Here is a 14,847-nt window from a genome sequence, read left to right on the forward strand (position 1 = left end):
GGCTGTGAAAGTATCAGGGGAATAAGCTGAGTGTTACTTCCTGCTTTAAAGTCCACCCGTGGTCACATGTGAGGGATTCTTGCTGTTGGGTTTTTGTCAGATTAGAATGAACTTTGTCTCTGTTCCTCTTTCCAAAGGAAAGCAGGACCTCTGGTTTTGTCTCGTTATGAACTTTATAAACTAAGTGTGAATCTTTTCATCTGGTTTAAATTAAAACGGAGAAGGTGTGTTTTTTTTCTTCCGTTTGATGGCAGGACAGGTGAGTTAATGCTGGCGTTTGATACTAAATGGCTGCTGTAAAGGGAAGTGTTATGATTTGAAAACAAAACTTCCTTATGGGTATTTTTTGCCCACTTTTTTGTGCATTTTTTTTCTCTCTCGACACAGGAAATGAGGGAAATTATTTGCGTTTATTATCTGAGACATCTTCAGGGTGTAGTCTAGAAGGAAATAGGCTGGGAGCTGCAGTCAGCCAGGCGGTATGCATCGCAGCGGCTCGGAACCAGCCGCCCCCGAACCGACACCCAGACAGGGCTCCATTGTGGAGCGGCTGTCTCGGTATGGCATGCAGGTCATGCCCGCAGCCTCCCCGCGTAGGTCGAGGCTGCAGAGGCAGCAAGAAGTCACCGACGGCTCCGCTCCGGACAGAGAGTCCGTCCCGCCGGTTCTGCGTAGAAAGTACCTGAAGGAGCTTCTGCTGAGCCGGGCGTCCAGCAGCGCAGCGGGGTACCAAGTTACATTTACTAAGCTTTTTTACAATATGTGCTGCACTCTGCTTGTATTCAGTATTAATACTCTGGAGAAAAAAAGTTCTGGATTCTTTAACTGAACATGTTTTAACCAGAAATTCATATCTGCAGATTCACGCTTATACCAAAATGTCCACTTTACGTTTCTACGTAGTTTTTAAATTAAATGCATACCAAATTATCAATAGTAGTTTTAGTCGTGACTTAGTAAAGGGCTGTTTTTAACGAGTACATTTATGTTGTGGTGTAATGTTTGGATACCGAGTTCTCTTAAGCGGTGCTGCTTTTGCTCCAGTTTAATCTCTGGTCGTCTGTGCAGCAGCAGCGGGTTGCTGCAGAGCCTCTCCCCGGACCAGGAGGACTCGGACTGGGCTCTGTATCCCATGGAGCACGCCTGGATGCTGCGGGCGGTGGAGGGGAACTACGAAACCATCCTGGACTTCATCTCCGAGGACCCGCAGCTGCTGACCCGGCGGGACTTCATCAGCGGATACTCGGTGCTGCATTGGCTGGCCAAGGGAGGACGGGACGAGGTCCTACTGAAGCTGCTGCGGTTCGCGGAGCGTGCGGGCTTTGCGGTGAACGTGAACCTGCGGGGCAGCGGCGGGCTGACCCCGCTGCACGTCGCCAGCATGCAGGGCCAGTTCGCGGTCATCAAGCTGCTGGTCGGGGCTTTCGGCGCCAACGTGGACGCGATGGACTACAACGGGAAGCGGCCGTGGCAGTACCTGCGGGAGGACGCGCCGGTGGAGATGAAGGAGCTGCTGGGCACCTGGGACGAGGAGCACAGCTGCGGCTGTGCGCAAAACTTCAACAAGAACGTCAACAACAACTGCGCTGGATCAGCGAGCGAGGCCGCATGCGATGAGGCGGATGGCCAAGAGCCTGAAGAAATGAGTTACTTTGACAGAGCCAAGAGAGGCAGCTGGAGGTTCGAGTCTCTAAGGAAACTGAAATCCTCCTTTTCATTTGTTAGAAGCAAAACTTGAGATTATGCCGTACTTTAAAGGGGCAGTGTTCTGTAAAGTCAACCTATTTTAAGGTTTACATCATGTTATGTTAGTCCCTCATCAAAAACAATCCTTTAAACTGCATGGCAACCACTTAGCTGTGGAAAACACCTGAGTGGACCTAGCCCCGCCTTCGAGACGCAGCTCCACCTCAGTTTCCAAGCGTTTCTCCCAGAGCAAGCCTCCATCAGTCTGCTCCTTCAGACTAGCCAGCAGCAATTAGCAAACACCTGGTAGGACTTGTTTTATGACCTACTTCTCAGTGTGACTCTGGTAAAAATGTTGTTAGAGGGTTAATAGAGGAGCCATGTTTTGACAACTTCCTGAAAAGGGAGTTTCTTAAAGAGCCAGGCCCATAATTTCAAGACTTTACAATGCAAAATCGAATAACTTGTCATTTGATTTATACTTGATTTTTTTACAACTGAAAATAAGGCCATTATCAAAAAATAATGGCACCACGTGCCTGGAAAATAGGCAATATTGCCCCTTTAAATTATGTGAACATGCATGTTTTGGTGATTGCATCTTTTCAAACATGTAATTTTGATGAGTTGTTTTTTTTTCCTCTACATGATCTTTAGCTTATAGAAAAATCAAATCTAAAATTTCTACCGATTCATTGTTTATGAACAAAATTCTAATGCATGCTTAATTGCTGCTATCAGATTAGAAAGTACCAAATCCTGCATGATGCGTACAGTCAATTAAAATTTACATTACAGATCTGCTTTTACAGCAAGTTAGTTACTATAAGTTTGCTATGAATTGTCCTTAAAATGTGAAGAAAATCTGCATGTTGAACAATTTCACAATCTCCTTGCTGCTTTCTCAAACACTTAAGAAATAAAAGTGTGACAGACTTACTCAATGACATTTCTTGCTCATGCCATTTAAAGTCAGCAGGTTTTGTCAAAACAAAAACAGGAAACGCTTGTAAACGTCCAAATGGATCTACTGGGTTTCTGCTGTTCCTAACACTTTTTATCTGCTGCTAAATTAAGCAATTTAAATAACTGCTGTCACATTTTAAATAAATGCAAACTTTAAAGAAATAGCAACATGTTTTTATATGGGTCTGAATGCTAGTGCCTTATATTTTACACAAACGCCTCAAAGCATCTAATGCTATGAACAGGTTTGCAGTAGAAATCTGCAAAATCAAAATCTTATCAAGTATTTTTAAACATATTTGTACGAGTTTCTCATACAAATATCTCGGTACATTTGAAATAAGACTTAGCGGCTTATAAATAGCTTATTTTAAAGAAAATAAAAGTACTAGTTCAACATTAAGATTATTTCACTCAAATGTTTTTGAGTGAAATAATCTGCCAATGGAACTTGAACTTTCAATAAATTATAGACTTCAACTAAGATCTTGCTAAAAAGTTGCTTCTAAGTTAGTTTTTCTCATTTCAAGAATACTAGGATATTTATTTAACTCCACTAACATTTAGTTCAAGTCGCTGCCATGTTGGGTAAAAACAGTTTCATCTTCTGTAAGTTGTACTCCAAATATTTAATGAAAGATTGAGTCAAATGGAAATGTATTTTAAGAACATTTTGACTACAAAAGCTGCCACATGCAGTTACATACAAAATATATATTTTTAAAATTCTCATTTTTATCAATACTGCCACAAAATGTGTTTTTAGTCCACATCTCCCACCTTTAAATGCAACTGTTAAATAATCTTTTACTCCTATCACTAGAAATCATTTCCCCCACAAACTAAATTCTGCTATAGCAAAGAAAAAAACTCAACCATTTGCATTTCAAATCTGACTTTTTATTGTCAAACACGAAGAAAGCCAGAGTGTCTGTACAAAACGAACTCTGCTCCAGATGACGCAGCTCCCTCCAGACGTCTGGAGGTCGGGACAAACAGCCTCCATGTTTACAGGCCGAGCTTCGTTCTCCTCCAGTGTCTCCTCTTGGAGTTGTACCTGAAAACAAGACGGAGGGAAACGTTGAGTTTTTTCATGTTCTTAGTGATGCTTCAACTCGCCATAACATCATTTTTATGTTCTGAAAACATTATTAAAACATTAATTATTTGTCCTGCAGCTGCAGTTTCCTCATCACCACCGGGGTGAGGAAGAAGAGGAGTGCAGCAGGAGGAAGATGCTCTCAGCAGGGTTAATGACGGCACTCTACTGATGATGAGCGCTGCATTTGCAGACCTGCTTTAAATTATAGATTCCATATTTTTCTTCTATCCATTAGTCTGTGAGGTATCACAAAAACTTTAATATAAATAAATCAGGAAAACAGACCAAAATGAAGACTGATGGCCACCAACATCGACTTTTTAATGAAAATATTATTAAATCAAATAAGGACAACATTGTGTTACCAGACTGAGTGAGTTTCTACACAAATTGATTTTGAACATTTAGCTGAAAGAAAAACAAACAAAAAAATCTTTTGGGAGTATTCTTACATTTTATGCCGCTTTTAATAAGTTTTAAAGTTTTCAGAATAATTTTCTTATTGTGTGGCAGAAAAGCACAAAACCAAAATGCTGCATTTTTTAACTTAACAAAAATGAATTAATTCTGATTGAATTATGTCTGTTCAATCAGAATGTGCTGAATGTGAGAGTATCAATGACCATATTGGTCATTGGTTAATCAAGAGTCACTATGTGGCATTGTTGTAAAACAAATGATTATTCAAAAGGTCAAAGCCATGAAAACACAAGTCTAATTGTGTTCAGAGAGTCGAGTTCCGATTGGATCCCACTCTGGTAAGAATCTAATCTGATGCTCACAACAATAATGGTGTGAGAGGTTGAGATTTGAGCTGGGTTTTTTGTTTTGGGGATTTTTTGTGCTGGAAGTTGTCAGAACTGTAAACCCTGCACACAATAATCACTAGAAAGTGAGACAAGTGATGACTGGACAGCAGAAAGTTTTACTAGATGCTCCAATTTTGAGCGATGCCAACCGACCAGGCACCGCTGGTGAGTCGTTTGACGGAAAACAATAGGTTAGTTATTCACATAGATTGCTGAACTTAGGTTTATAAGCAAAGTGAATTTGACAAACTCTTTATGCAGGAAAAATCCCACTGTCTATGAGTCATTTATAGAAAAAATAAAAATGTCATTGCCATTCAAGGTTTGTACAAATCTGCAACCAAAACCTAACTTTGTGGCTTTGGAGGAATATAAAAAAACTGAGTTATGTATCCAAAATCTTCAGTAAAGGAATTGTGTTTGTACTTTCACATTACCGTTGGTAAATACAAATGTATTTATGTCCTACCAAATGTGAGATATTGTACACACACAAGTCAGTATTTTGTGAAGTTATGATACTGTCAATATAATCATGTAAATTTGAATGAAGTCAATCTTCATGTTACCAAACACACCTAATAGTCATTTTTACAGTTAGAATGATATTGGTATTGCTGTCAACATATTCCTTATCTCTGCTCTTACAGGAACAGAAAATCAGCCAAGAAAAATGACCGCAGCTCCTGGATTGGCTGCTTTTTAAATGCTACCCAATAGCATGGCACACAATAATGCATGCAGATTCAACTTCCATTTCTTTTGAATATTTCTCACAAGCTCTATCAAAAATACAAGATGTCCAAATGTTTGTCAAATAATTTAGTCATGTTCCACAGGAACTCAAAGAATACTGCACCAGAAATATGCAGAAGTCCACTGCATTTGGATTGTTTATGTGTTTTGTGAGCTGTATTCTAGTAACATAAATTTAATAAATTTATGTAAATAATACACTACTTAATCTAACAATAACACAGTTATACATTGGCATGTTTTCATTTCATAAGTTCCTGTGAAGACTGTTAATCATTTATGTCCACATTGCTGTCATGAGCATCCTGTACACAGGCACAAAAATATTTAACATCTATTAAAGCTGTTGAGTTATGTATCCAAAATCTTGATCTTAATGTAGATTATTTTCAGGTTGGTACCTGAAAATTTAGTAAATTAAAAACTGAATTTACGCTCCTTTAAGCAGAACATTTACCTTCAGATTCAAGATCTAGTCACACTAAACAATGCTGTAGATTAAATAATCCCACTTGCTCTTTAAAAGTGAAGTTTCATATTTATAAAGCTGCAGCATCAGAAACGTGAAAACTCACCTGATCTTGTTGCCAGTTTTCATTCTGATCCACTGAGGAATCGGCCGGTTCTGTTTCTGCTTCTTGGCCAGAAAGCGTTTGATCCTGAAGGTCTTGTGGGAGGACTGGAAAATGTAACAGAACCCAATCAGTAACAGGTTTGTATCTAAAGTTTGTACTTCACATCCTTATGATGAAATCGTTTCACATTGCCCAGGGAAAGTTCGGAGCTAGCATACCTAGCACCGTATTTCGGTTAATTTAATCATGTTATCTGCGTATTTTTCCACGACATGCGGACACTTTCTTTACCAATACAATATATAGCATTCATTTCGAGTAACAGTTACGGATTAAAAACTTTGTCAATGTGGATGTTTAATGATTTTATATTTACCATTTTCTCCACAATCTTTTCCCCACTATGGCGGTGGTCGAAGAGAAAGAAGGACGTGACGTAAGCAACTTTAAGCAGTGAGCCTCCTGGGAGCAGCGACACCAAGCGGCCAATGGAGGAAATGGAGGCAGTTTTTATGGCAATTCATAACTTTTGCCACAAATGACAAAAAATGACTCTTTTCCAAATGAAAAGGCAATTTACAAATGTTGACTATTGCATTTTTTTTACACTAATAGCCTTAGAACAAATTTCCCCCCTTTTTTATGTAAAAGTTTCATGATTTTCCTTATTTTAAAGCCTAAAAACAAGAACAGAATTTTCTTTCATTACATGAAATGGAAAACAAAAATTGTATGGTAGGCTATTTTGTTTTGGCTGCACACTGGACAAGTCACCTATCCTTCAGGTGCACCAATTTATTTTCAAAACAAATTATAACATGACATATTGGTCCATGAAATATGGTTTTACTTTTTTGCATCGCCATTTAGGGTGGGTTTCTTAATCAAATTTAATACTTGAATGTTTATCAAAAATGTTTTGATTCATTTTTGGCTACACAAATGCAAATATCAAATAGTTTATTTAAAGAGTACAGATATTATTAATTACTTGATATTAAAAATGCATATGTTGTTCTGTAATTAAGACATTAAACAGTTTTATCATTAAATTATTCCCTAATATATTTTTCTTAATATTCATGCTTAGAAAATCAAAAGTTGAGATGGAAAACGATGGAAAGTAAAATCAGAGACAGACTTCAGCAAGTATTTTTATTTCTAGGCAGAGATTGTGTAATTCTGTTAGTATTACCAGCAAATATTTGTTCCGATGTTTTACTCAGTTCACAAAAATGAATGTTTAAGTTGATTCTGAGTTGGAAAAATGGCTTTCTCCTCCATCAGTTGCATAAAAACCACAGAGCAAAATATAGGTTATTTAGTACAAATTATAAACCACAGTGTGTCCAAAAAGTTCTCACACCCATGTTATAATGCAGTCCAGAATGAACCTCTTCAAAACTTTTTCATCCTTAATGTGACATTTATCTTGTACAATAAAAAAAAACTGAGGATAAACTAAAACTATGTTGAAAAGAGTGTTCATCTGGCAACAATTACAGTAAATCTGATTAACCTGAAAAATGTTCAGCCTCCCAAAACCTTCAGGAAAAATCCCACAATTTAAAAGTGTCTGTTTGGCACAAAACAACTCAGTACATCACCAAAAAGAACACCATTCCTTGGGTGAAACATGGTGGTGGCAGCATCAGGATGTGCGATTAGAGTTTTGCTAAAGCAGATTAAATTACAAACAGACCCAAACTTCAGTCAATTCAAGGAGGACAAACTATAATTAAATACAATAAAACTATTTCAACTACTGAGTTCAAAGCTACAGTGTGTAACTATATATATATATATATATATACATATATGCCAGCATGTGAGTTTGTCCTGAGACCGATAATCTGTGAAAAGATTGATTTCCTTCACCTCCTCTCTGAACTACTACTGCCATTGAAGAAATGCAACAGTTCCGACAAAAATCAACCAATCAGAGCCAGGAGGAGGGTCTTAGCGCTCTCAGTCAATCACAGGTACATGCTGCTAAATGTGATAATGGCGGAGAAACAACTTATCATTACAAGAAAACCGTTTATCTGCCATTACTGGTGGCCATGCTAACTAGCCTTACATTCATAACTGATTGACAGCGCTAAGACCCGCCTCCTGGAGTTTATTGGTTGTTAACACTGGGAGAAGGCAAAGGAGCTAAAAAAAAAAAAAAAGTGTAAAAAATATATATTGTTTATAAATGTTACATTCTGCAGCTTTAATGGTTATTGGAGCTTTTTATGTTGCATAAACTAGAGTAGAATGACTGGTGTTGAACTATACAGGAAATGTGTCACGTTAAAGTTAATATTTGTTATGTTGTTATGACAAACAACCTGTAGTTTCCCTCTGGGTGTGTGGACTTCTGGGAACCACTGTAGTTTCTGCACATCAGTAGATTTTCTGTCTCTGTGTAGAGTGGGGTGCAGTGTGTGAAAGTTACAATTCAAAGCCTAGCGCTGACAGAAGAGATTATTTTTGCACATTCTGATCTAAACAAACGAGCTAACAGATGTTTGCGGTGAAACGTTTTCCCTCAGGAACAACATTAACGACGTAAGGCCACTGTAAGATCTCATGGTCCCAGGAAAGCTTCGGCGTTACCCTCTGCGCCCTGCAGCTGCACTCTTACAAACCGTTGCCTCTTGTATCGAAAAAAACCAAACAGGGTCTCAATGAGGCTCTGAGAGGCTCAAATCCCAGCCTCCACTGGGACTGGAGCCGCTGCAGCCCCCCTCGCCATGTTGGAACTGCGTGTTAGCGCTGTGGCGCCACGCTGAGCCTTGCAGGCCTTTTCATCAAACTTAAAAAGCCCCAGAACCAGAAACCAGCTCAGTCCTCTCCTCTGTCGGCCGCCTTCTTGTTGTCAGAGTCGGGTTTCCTGTCGGCAGAGCCGGAGTCGGCGCTGCCTCCGGTGGTGCGGTTGCGGCTCCGGGCCCCTGGCTGGTACAGCTGAATGGCAGGCCGGTCCTGACACAGAAACAGAAATGTTCAACACAAGAAAAACACAAACTGCTGCCGGGTTGTTAAAATCCAAGCAGCTTTTCACATTTGTCGGGTTTTTAGAAAATATTCAGAGGAAAATAGTTTCAAAATGTTTGTCATTGTGTTGCAATAATCAACAAAATCGCATGATAAATTAAAATTAATGTGATAATTTCCATTCTGATGAATAATAATCCACTGTATTTGTTGTTTTATTTATTTTGAATCATTTGTCGGATCAGCTCCAGTGTTAAATGTTCATTAGAATTTAAAGTTTATTGATCTCTGATCATTTTTGCATTAAATTACTTGAAAATGATCTCAAAACAACAACATTATCGTTTATCATAATAACTTCTGGGACAATGCATCGTCTAATAAAGTTAGTTATCAGAACAGATCCTATTTTACGTTGCGTTCTGGTTGGAAACCTTCACATCTGAGGACAAAACATGACGTTCTGAACCACTCCTACCTTATTACGAACTCTCTCTCTTTTACTGCTCTCCTCCTTCTTGTTCTCTCTGGCCGGTTTCTCCATCTTATCGGCGTCTGCAGAGTTCTCGCTCCTCCTCTTCTCCATCGCCTTCTCCTTTCTGATCTCCTCCTCTCGTTTTCTGGACGTGTTCTCTCCGTCCTGCTGCTCCCGCCGTCTCCGCCGTTCCTCGTCTTGCCGTCGGATGCGCTCCTTCTCCCTTAGCCGTCGTTCCCTCTCCTTCTCACGGTCCAAGTCGCGTTCTCTGAACTCCTTCCACCCGTCTTCGTTCCCTCTGCCAAGTAAAAAAAAACCCAATAAACCCTGTTTTATTTGCTGCAGTTTGAACTAGCGATATTCGGTAACACTGATTTCCTTCCCGATCCACAACTGAGTAGAATTGAAGCTGGGATTAGTGATCCCGTGCCGATCCGATGCTTTGTGCAAAACCAAGTGTTACAATTAAAATCTTCATGAAAATAACTCAATGTGCTCTAACATTTTGGTTTTAAGTTAAGAAGTACACTGAGGTAGCAGCTTCACTTACATAGCTGGATTATTTTAACAACAGCAGAAAATTATACAAAATGTTTGAAAATGATGTTACAAACTAAAAAGAAAAAGAAAATTAGTAAAGTAATAATCTTACTGAAATAAATTCTTGTTTAATTTTTAATAACTACTACAAAATGAAAGCTGAAAAATCTGCAAGTGTGACTTTTTTTATGATCCGCCACTGGGCATTACCAGGCGGAAGAAAAAGTAGTTCCCTTCAGCCCTGTTTCATTCAGGCAACATCTCAGTAATTTAGTTACTTTCTAACATATCTTAAGATACAGCATCTCAAATGACTGAAGTATTGAAAGCATTGATACTTGGATTTGGGAATCGGTCTTAAAGCAAGAAAAATCTGGTATAAGCATCAATATTTCTGGATCAATCTACACATCACGAGTTTGAACTCAGTGAATTCAGAGAACTGAGTGAAGACACTGACTTTCTTTCTCGCTCCTTATTGTCAAAGTTCGGTCTCCTCCTGTGGTCGGCGCCGCCTAATGCTCTGTCCTCTCTGTGCAGCTTCTCTGGTTTCTTGAATTTCTCTTTGGGTTTCTCAGAATCGCCATCATCGCTTTTGTCTGGCTTCTTCAGGAGCTGAAATGAAAAGAAAGAAAATCCAACACCCCGGAAATGATGCAGACTTAGAAACGGCTCTGACGTTCCGCAACACAAACCTTAATTTTTGGTTCTTCTTTAGTCTGGTCCTTGTCTTTGTTCTCCAAAGGCTTCTCCAGTCTCTTCATCTTCTCCGCCTCTTTTCTCTTCCTCCGCTCCTCCTCCCTCCATTTGCGGCGCTCTTCATCACGCAGACGCTTCCGCTCAAGCTCTCTCCTCCTTCTTTCCTCCTTCCTCTCCTCCCTCAGTCTCTGAACAGCAAGACAGATGTTAACAAACCTAAACAAAATAACTTCTTCTAGCACACTAAAAAGATGCAGGCAGAAGATCAAGGTTTTTCCCACACATTAAATTAAATTATTACACCTTCATAAATCATTTCAATATATATAAAACCTGAAACAGATCACTTCTTATATACAAAGCACTAAACTGACACATAAGAGGAAAAACCATCTAAAACAAATATAACACAATTTGAAGTTTTTTACCATGGTAACCATTCAATATTTTATTTCTCGTTCATTTTTTTGAACTACACTTTTCATAATTTAACTCCAAAACAGTCAACAATTTTCTTTATTTATCTCTTTTTTAGCCTCTTTTGTAAATTCACAAGTCATATTTGGATTCACATAATGTAAAAAAAATCTTATTAATAACTTGGAACCTACATTTAGCTCATCTTTTGTTATTAAAATGTATTTGATGATCTGAAACATATTTCTCAGAGGCTGTGTTAATTTTACCTGTTTGTTCTTCAGGAAGTCCAGAAGAGGAGTTGTTTTTTTGGCTAGAAAGAGAAAAATCCTCTTAAATTATTTTATTTTTGAATGTGCAGCTGCCATATTTACAGTGAAGCAGCGAATGTAAACAAACCTTCAAGTTCCTTCGATCGTGCCTCGATCTCCTCTAGCAGAGTCTCTGGTGTGGATGTCAGCTTCTCTTCATCTCCATTGTAATATTCAAGAAACCTTTTATAATCAGGATCTAAAAGAAAATTTTAATAATATAAAAAAGCACAACCACAGTAAAAGAAAAAAGAAAATAACTCATGAAAGCTAAATGTAAATATTAGTGGCATCATCAGTTTTTCGTGTTTCTATAATGACCATTATTTCTAGTCCCACCATCACAAAAGTAAATTTGTGATGACTTTAACTTTGTTTTGAAGGCTTTCTGCAATAAGGTAACCTCCGTGTTGGGCTGGTGTGAAATGAAGGATGCTTAAGAGAAACTGTTACATGCCTGCTGTAAAGTAGAGGATCTGTTATGCTGTGGGACTCTTAAAATCTGACTCTTTAAAATAATGTTATTTGACAGAAAACTAATTTTTGCTGATTCTTTTGAGAGGTAAAAACTGGAAATTTTAGACAAATTTCACACATTTACAAGAAACAAATTGGAATAATCTCAGATGATGAATTTACAAAATGTTTATTTTTCTACAATTTCCCATGATTAAAGGGATAAATTTGCAATATTAAAATAAAATATATTCTCTGACATTGCAGAGTCAGACATTTCTAAGAAAATGTTCTGAAATTACAAAAGAAAATGTCAAATCATGTCAAATTAAATTTGTATATTGCTTTACAGATCAGTTTAGAAAAGTGTAATAAAAATTTCACCTTCAGCAATTGTTCCACATTTTGAGTCCTTCTTCTTATTTCTTTTCTTGGCAGTTTTCTGGAAAGGTGCGAACTCCACAATGGCAGGATACTCCTGTCCTATTAAAAAACACACAGAGACAAAAATGACCTCCACTCTTTGGTAAACTTTCCCAACTAATTGTTACCAGTCTCACCTCTGTTATCTATGAACACATATCCATCAAATCGATCTCTGAAGAGAACGATGTCCTCCTGATTTTTGAAACTGATGTAAGCCCTTGCGAAGAGATGTGGGAAAAGGCTGAGAAAAGAAAGAATGTTTTAGAAAATAAGCAAGTTATATATATTTTATGACCAGAGGAGGCTTGACCGGAGGAAGTACCTGGTGTCGTTGGAGAAAAACTCCATGTAGTCCACTTCTGGAAGAGGTTGCAGCTGCTCCTCCAGCTCCTCTTTAGTCAGACTTGGAGGTAATCTTCTGATCACAATCTACAACATTTTAGTTTGAATGCAATTGATCATGAACTTCATAATTACACATAAACTGCTATACAGAAGAACTTAATATCCTATTTAAAATGTTCACATTTCATCTAGATATAAAAATAAAGCATGATAAACATCATAGTGTTGTTTTTTGAACTAATCAAGCGCTAAAGCGACTCCTGGTAGCAACAATAGCTCTGTTAGCAACTTCTACCTTTGTCATGGCCTCTTTCTTCTCCTTACACTTCTCCGTCTTCTCTCCATCTACACACTTTATTTCCACTCTTTTGTCTTTCGGTCGAGCGTTTTCTTTGTCTTCCTTCATGGTTGAAAGGTTACGGCGTTTATTTTTATCTCAGCCAACAGACTTGCTTACTTTTTTCCAAGTTAGCCAGCCTGTAGCAACCGACCTCACCAACTTCCTCTCAAACCAGCCGTTAGAGAGGAAGTTGGTGATTCAAAGTCAAGGCCACCAGGGGGCCCTAAAGAGAAAACGCGTTATTGCACAAATTTTCTTTCTCCCATTTGTTTCGTATTATTTCAACTCCGATTTTTCTTTTAGTTGAATTTTGTAGAAAAATACACAAATTTGAGCAGTTTCCGCTTTAATGTACTTTCTCAATAAAAGCCCAACAAGAGTAAATGAGTGTGTGAAGCATTCTTATTTTTATAAAAAACGAGAATTTGATGTGGACGTGTGCCTTATATACCAAAACAAAAATATATCAACCGAATAAAATTTATGAACCGAAATTATTTGAAATGTATTGTCATATTTTGTCTGTGTGGGCTCACTCCATTCCAGTAGGTGGCGGTAACGCACATTTAAACGTTGCCGACAACTGTCATAAAAAAGAAGGTTCTTGATGCTTTAATTTTGAAAAGTTCATACCGGAAACCATTCCTTCTGGTTACGGAAGTCGGAGCAGAGCGGTCGACATTTTGTTAGCAGCGCTAGCATAATAGACAGATATTCTTGATATTTTTGGAGGACAACGTTGTCCTCGCTGCTTCTTCGTTGTTTCTGGTTGTTGAAGTAACGGAAGATGTGGTATGAAATCCTCCCCGCCTTCGGCCTCATGACAACCTGCATGGTCCTTCCGGGCATCGTGACCACACACATCCAGAAGTTAACCAACGGAGGAAAGGTGAAGGGTGACTCTGAGCAATGCTGCTGTCGAGCCGCTAATATCTGCCGTGATTTGTGTGACTGCAGCTGTTTTATCCCCGTGCAGGAGAAAAGGGTCGCCCGGAATCCGTGGCAGTGGCACCTGATGGAGAGGGACAAGAGAGTGTCGGGCACGGAGCAGTACTTTAACTCCAAGGTTAATCTGTTTTGAGTCAAAAACAGCAGTACGAAGACATTTGTTTATTTACGTGCTTTTATTTTCTGGTAGATGTTTGGAAAAAGTCCAATCAGAACCAGATGTAATTGAATAGGTTGTGTTGAAACTCCAGGTGTATTTAAGACTTTTCAAATTGGGGTGAGTTTCTTTAAAAACTTGCAAACCTGGACAGTTCTGTTGCTATTCGACATTTACTAGTTAATTTACCTCCAGGTCTGCATCAACGCTCATTAGTCAAATATAACCATAAATAGTGAGATAATTATCCTCACAGTTAGTGAAAGAAGTTTCTTTAATTTGTGAAAATGGGGAAAAATCCTCAATGACCAGTGTTGCTGTGCTTTATTGGGTTAATCATGTGTGAGCTCTTTTTGATTTTACAAACTAAAATAACTTAATTTTTTTTGTACAAATCTTTACATTATCTGGCAACACATCACCTACAGATGGAGAGAATCAGGGAAATCCAAAATTATGTTTAGATTTTGTGTGTTTTAAGTCAAACCTGTAGTTTTCCTACAAATATTACTAAAACTGGAGATCAATAAAAAAAAATTTCTGTTTGTTTCCTTTGCAGGGACTCGAGAACATCAAGTAGCTGAGGATTATGAAGAGCAGAAATGTCCACGTTGTAAATTAAATATATAAATGTCTTTTAAAAATCAGTTGTGATTAAACTGTTCCTCACTAGAAGTGTTTTTTTTAAACAAATTTATACAAGTTTCTATTCTAATCATTAGTATTTTAAATAGATGTGTTAAAGGTATTTACTTGCCACCTACATAATTTCAAAATACTTATAAAGTTTTGTCATATCTGATAGTTTCCAGTCTGTACTGATCAGTAACACAGTTGCTCTTATGTGTATCTTTTGT

The 14,847-nt window shown here is 38.1% G+C and overlaps 4 protein-coding genes across 5 annotated transcripts; 2 read left to right on the forward strand and 2 right to left on the reverse strand.

Moving 5' to 3' along the window:
- Positions 1-106: 106 nt before the first annotated feature.
- Positions 107-2,820, forward strand: LOC129360278 (ankyrin repeat domain-containing protein SOWAHD-like). Of its 2 annotated transcripts, XM_055030381.1 has the most exons (3): positions 107-259; positions 388-726; positions 1,069-2,820. In XM_055030381.1, exons 2-3 carry the CDS (start codon positions 482-484, stop codon positions 1,736-1,738), a joined length of 915 nt encoding a protein of 304 aa, XP_054886356.1. In that variant the 5' UTR covers positions 107-259; positions 388-481; the 3' UTR covers positions 1,739-2,820. The 2 variants fall into 2 exon arrangements, with proteins under 2 accessions (XP_054886356.1, XP_054886357.1); XM_055030382.1 differs by having other exon boundaries at positions 107-726; positions 1,072-2,820.
- Positions 2,821-3,530: 710 nt separating this feature from the next.
- On the reverse strand, positions 3,531-6,353 carry LOC129360548 (60S ribosomal protein L39). Its single transcript, XM_055030857.1, has 3 exons — positions 6,271-6,353; positions 5,895-5,998; positions 3,531-3,709 (listed from the first exon to the last, which is right to left on the reverse strand). Exons 1-3 carry the CDS (start codon positions 6,271-6,273, stop codon positions 3,661-3,663), a joined length of 156 nt encoding a protein of 51 aa, XP_054886832.1. The 5' UTR covers positions 6,274-6,353; the 3' UTR covers positions 3,531-3,660.
- A 1,368-nt stretch (positions 6,354-7,721) lies between these two features.
- LOC129360754 (regulator of nonsense transcripts 3B-like) lies at positions 7,722-13,083 on the reverse strand. Its single transcript, XM_055031147.1, has 10 exons — positions 12,841-13,083; positions 12,523-12,629; positions 12,335-12,441; positions 12,159-12,257; positions 11,407-11,517; positions 11,277-11,320; positions 10,587-10,778; positions 10,352-10,506; positions 9,355-9,649; positions 7,722-8,864 (listed from the first exon to the last, which is right to left on the reverse strand). The coding sequence occupies exons 1-10, from the start codon at positions 12,949-12,951 to the stop codon at positions 8,727-8,729; spliced, it is 1,359 nt and encodes a 452-aa protein (XP_054887122.1). The 5' UTR covers positions 12,952-13,083; the 3' UTR covers positions 7,722-8,726.
- A 439-nt stretch (positions 13,084-13,522) lies between these two features.
- LOC129360759 (NADH dehydrogenase [ubiquinone] 1 alpha subcomplex subunit 1-like) lies at positions 13,523-14,665 on the forward strand. The gene is made up of 3 exons (XM_055031155.1): positions 13,523-13,774; positions 13,862-13,951; positions 14,550-14,665. The coding sequence occupies exons 1-3, from the start codon at positions 13,673-13,675 to the stop codon at positions 14,568-14,570; spliced, it is 213 nt and encodes a 70-aa protein (XP_054887130.1). The 5' UTR covers positions 13,523-13,672; the 3' UTR covers positions 14,571-14,665.
- The last annotated feature ends 182 nt before the right edge of the window (positions 14,666-14,847 follow it).

The sequence above is a fragment of the Poeciliopsis prolifica genome, unplaced genomic scaffold (genome assembly GCF_027474105.1).
Source record: "Poeciliopsis prolifica strain line A6 unplaced genomic scaffold, Auburn_PproV2 SCAFFOLD006, whole genome shotgun sequence".
In the NCBI taxonomy this organism is placed as follows: Eukaryota; Metazoa; Chordata; class Actinopteri; order Cyprinodontiformes; family Poeciliidae; genus Poeciliopsis; species Poeciliopsis prolifica.

Excerpts from the sequence above, each read along its gene's own strand:
- LOC129360278 (XM_055030381.1), top strand. The coding sequence starts at position 482 with ATGCATCGCAGCGGCTCGGAACCAGCCGCCCCCGAACCGACACCCAGA. Across the intron at positions 727-1,068 it reads GCGTCCAGCAGCGCAGCGGG|CAGCAGCGGGTTGCTGCAGA; the intron begins GTACCAAGTTAC and ends TCGTCTGTGCAG.
- LOC129360548 (XM_055030857.1), bottom strand. Across the intron at positions 3,710-5,894 it reads AAAACTGGCAACAAGATCAG|GTACAACTCCAAGAGGAGAC; the intron begins GTGAGTTTTCAC and ends TCTTGTTTTCAG.
- LOC129360754 (XM_055031147.1), bottom strand. The coding sequence starts at position 12,951 with ATGAAGGAAGACAAAGAAAACGCTCGACCGAAAGACAAAAGAGTGGAA. Across the intron at positions 10,507-10,586 it reads AAGAAGAACCAAAAATTAAG|CTCCTGAAGAAGCCAGACAA; the intron begins GTTTGTGTTGCG and ends TTTTCATTTCAG. Across the intron at positions 8,865-9,354 it reads GAGAGAGAGTTCGTAATAAG|GACCGGCCTGCCATTCAGCT; the intron begins GTAGGAGTGGTT and ends TTTCTGTGTCAG.
- LOC129360759 (XM_055031155.1), top strand. The coding sequence starts at position 13,673 with ATGTGGTATGAAATCCTCCCCGCCTTCGGCCTCATGACAACCTGCATG. Across the intron at positions 13,775-13,861 it reads AGTTAACCAACGGAGGAAAG|GAGAAAAGGGTCGCCCGGAA; the intron begins GTGAAGGGTGAC and ends ATCCCCGTGCAG. Across the intron at positions 13,952-14,549 it reads AGCAGTACTTTAACTCCAAG|GGACTCGAGAACATCAAGTA; the intron begins GTTAATCTGTTT and ends TTTCCTTTGCAG.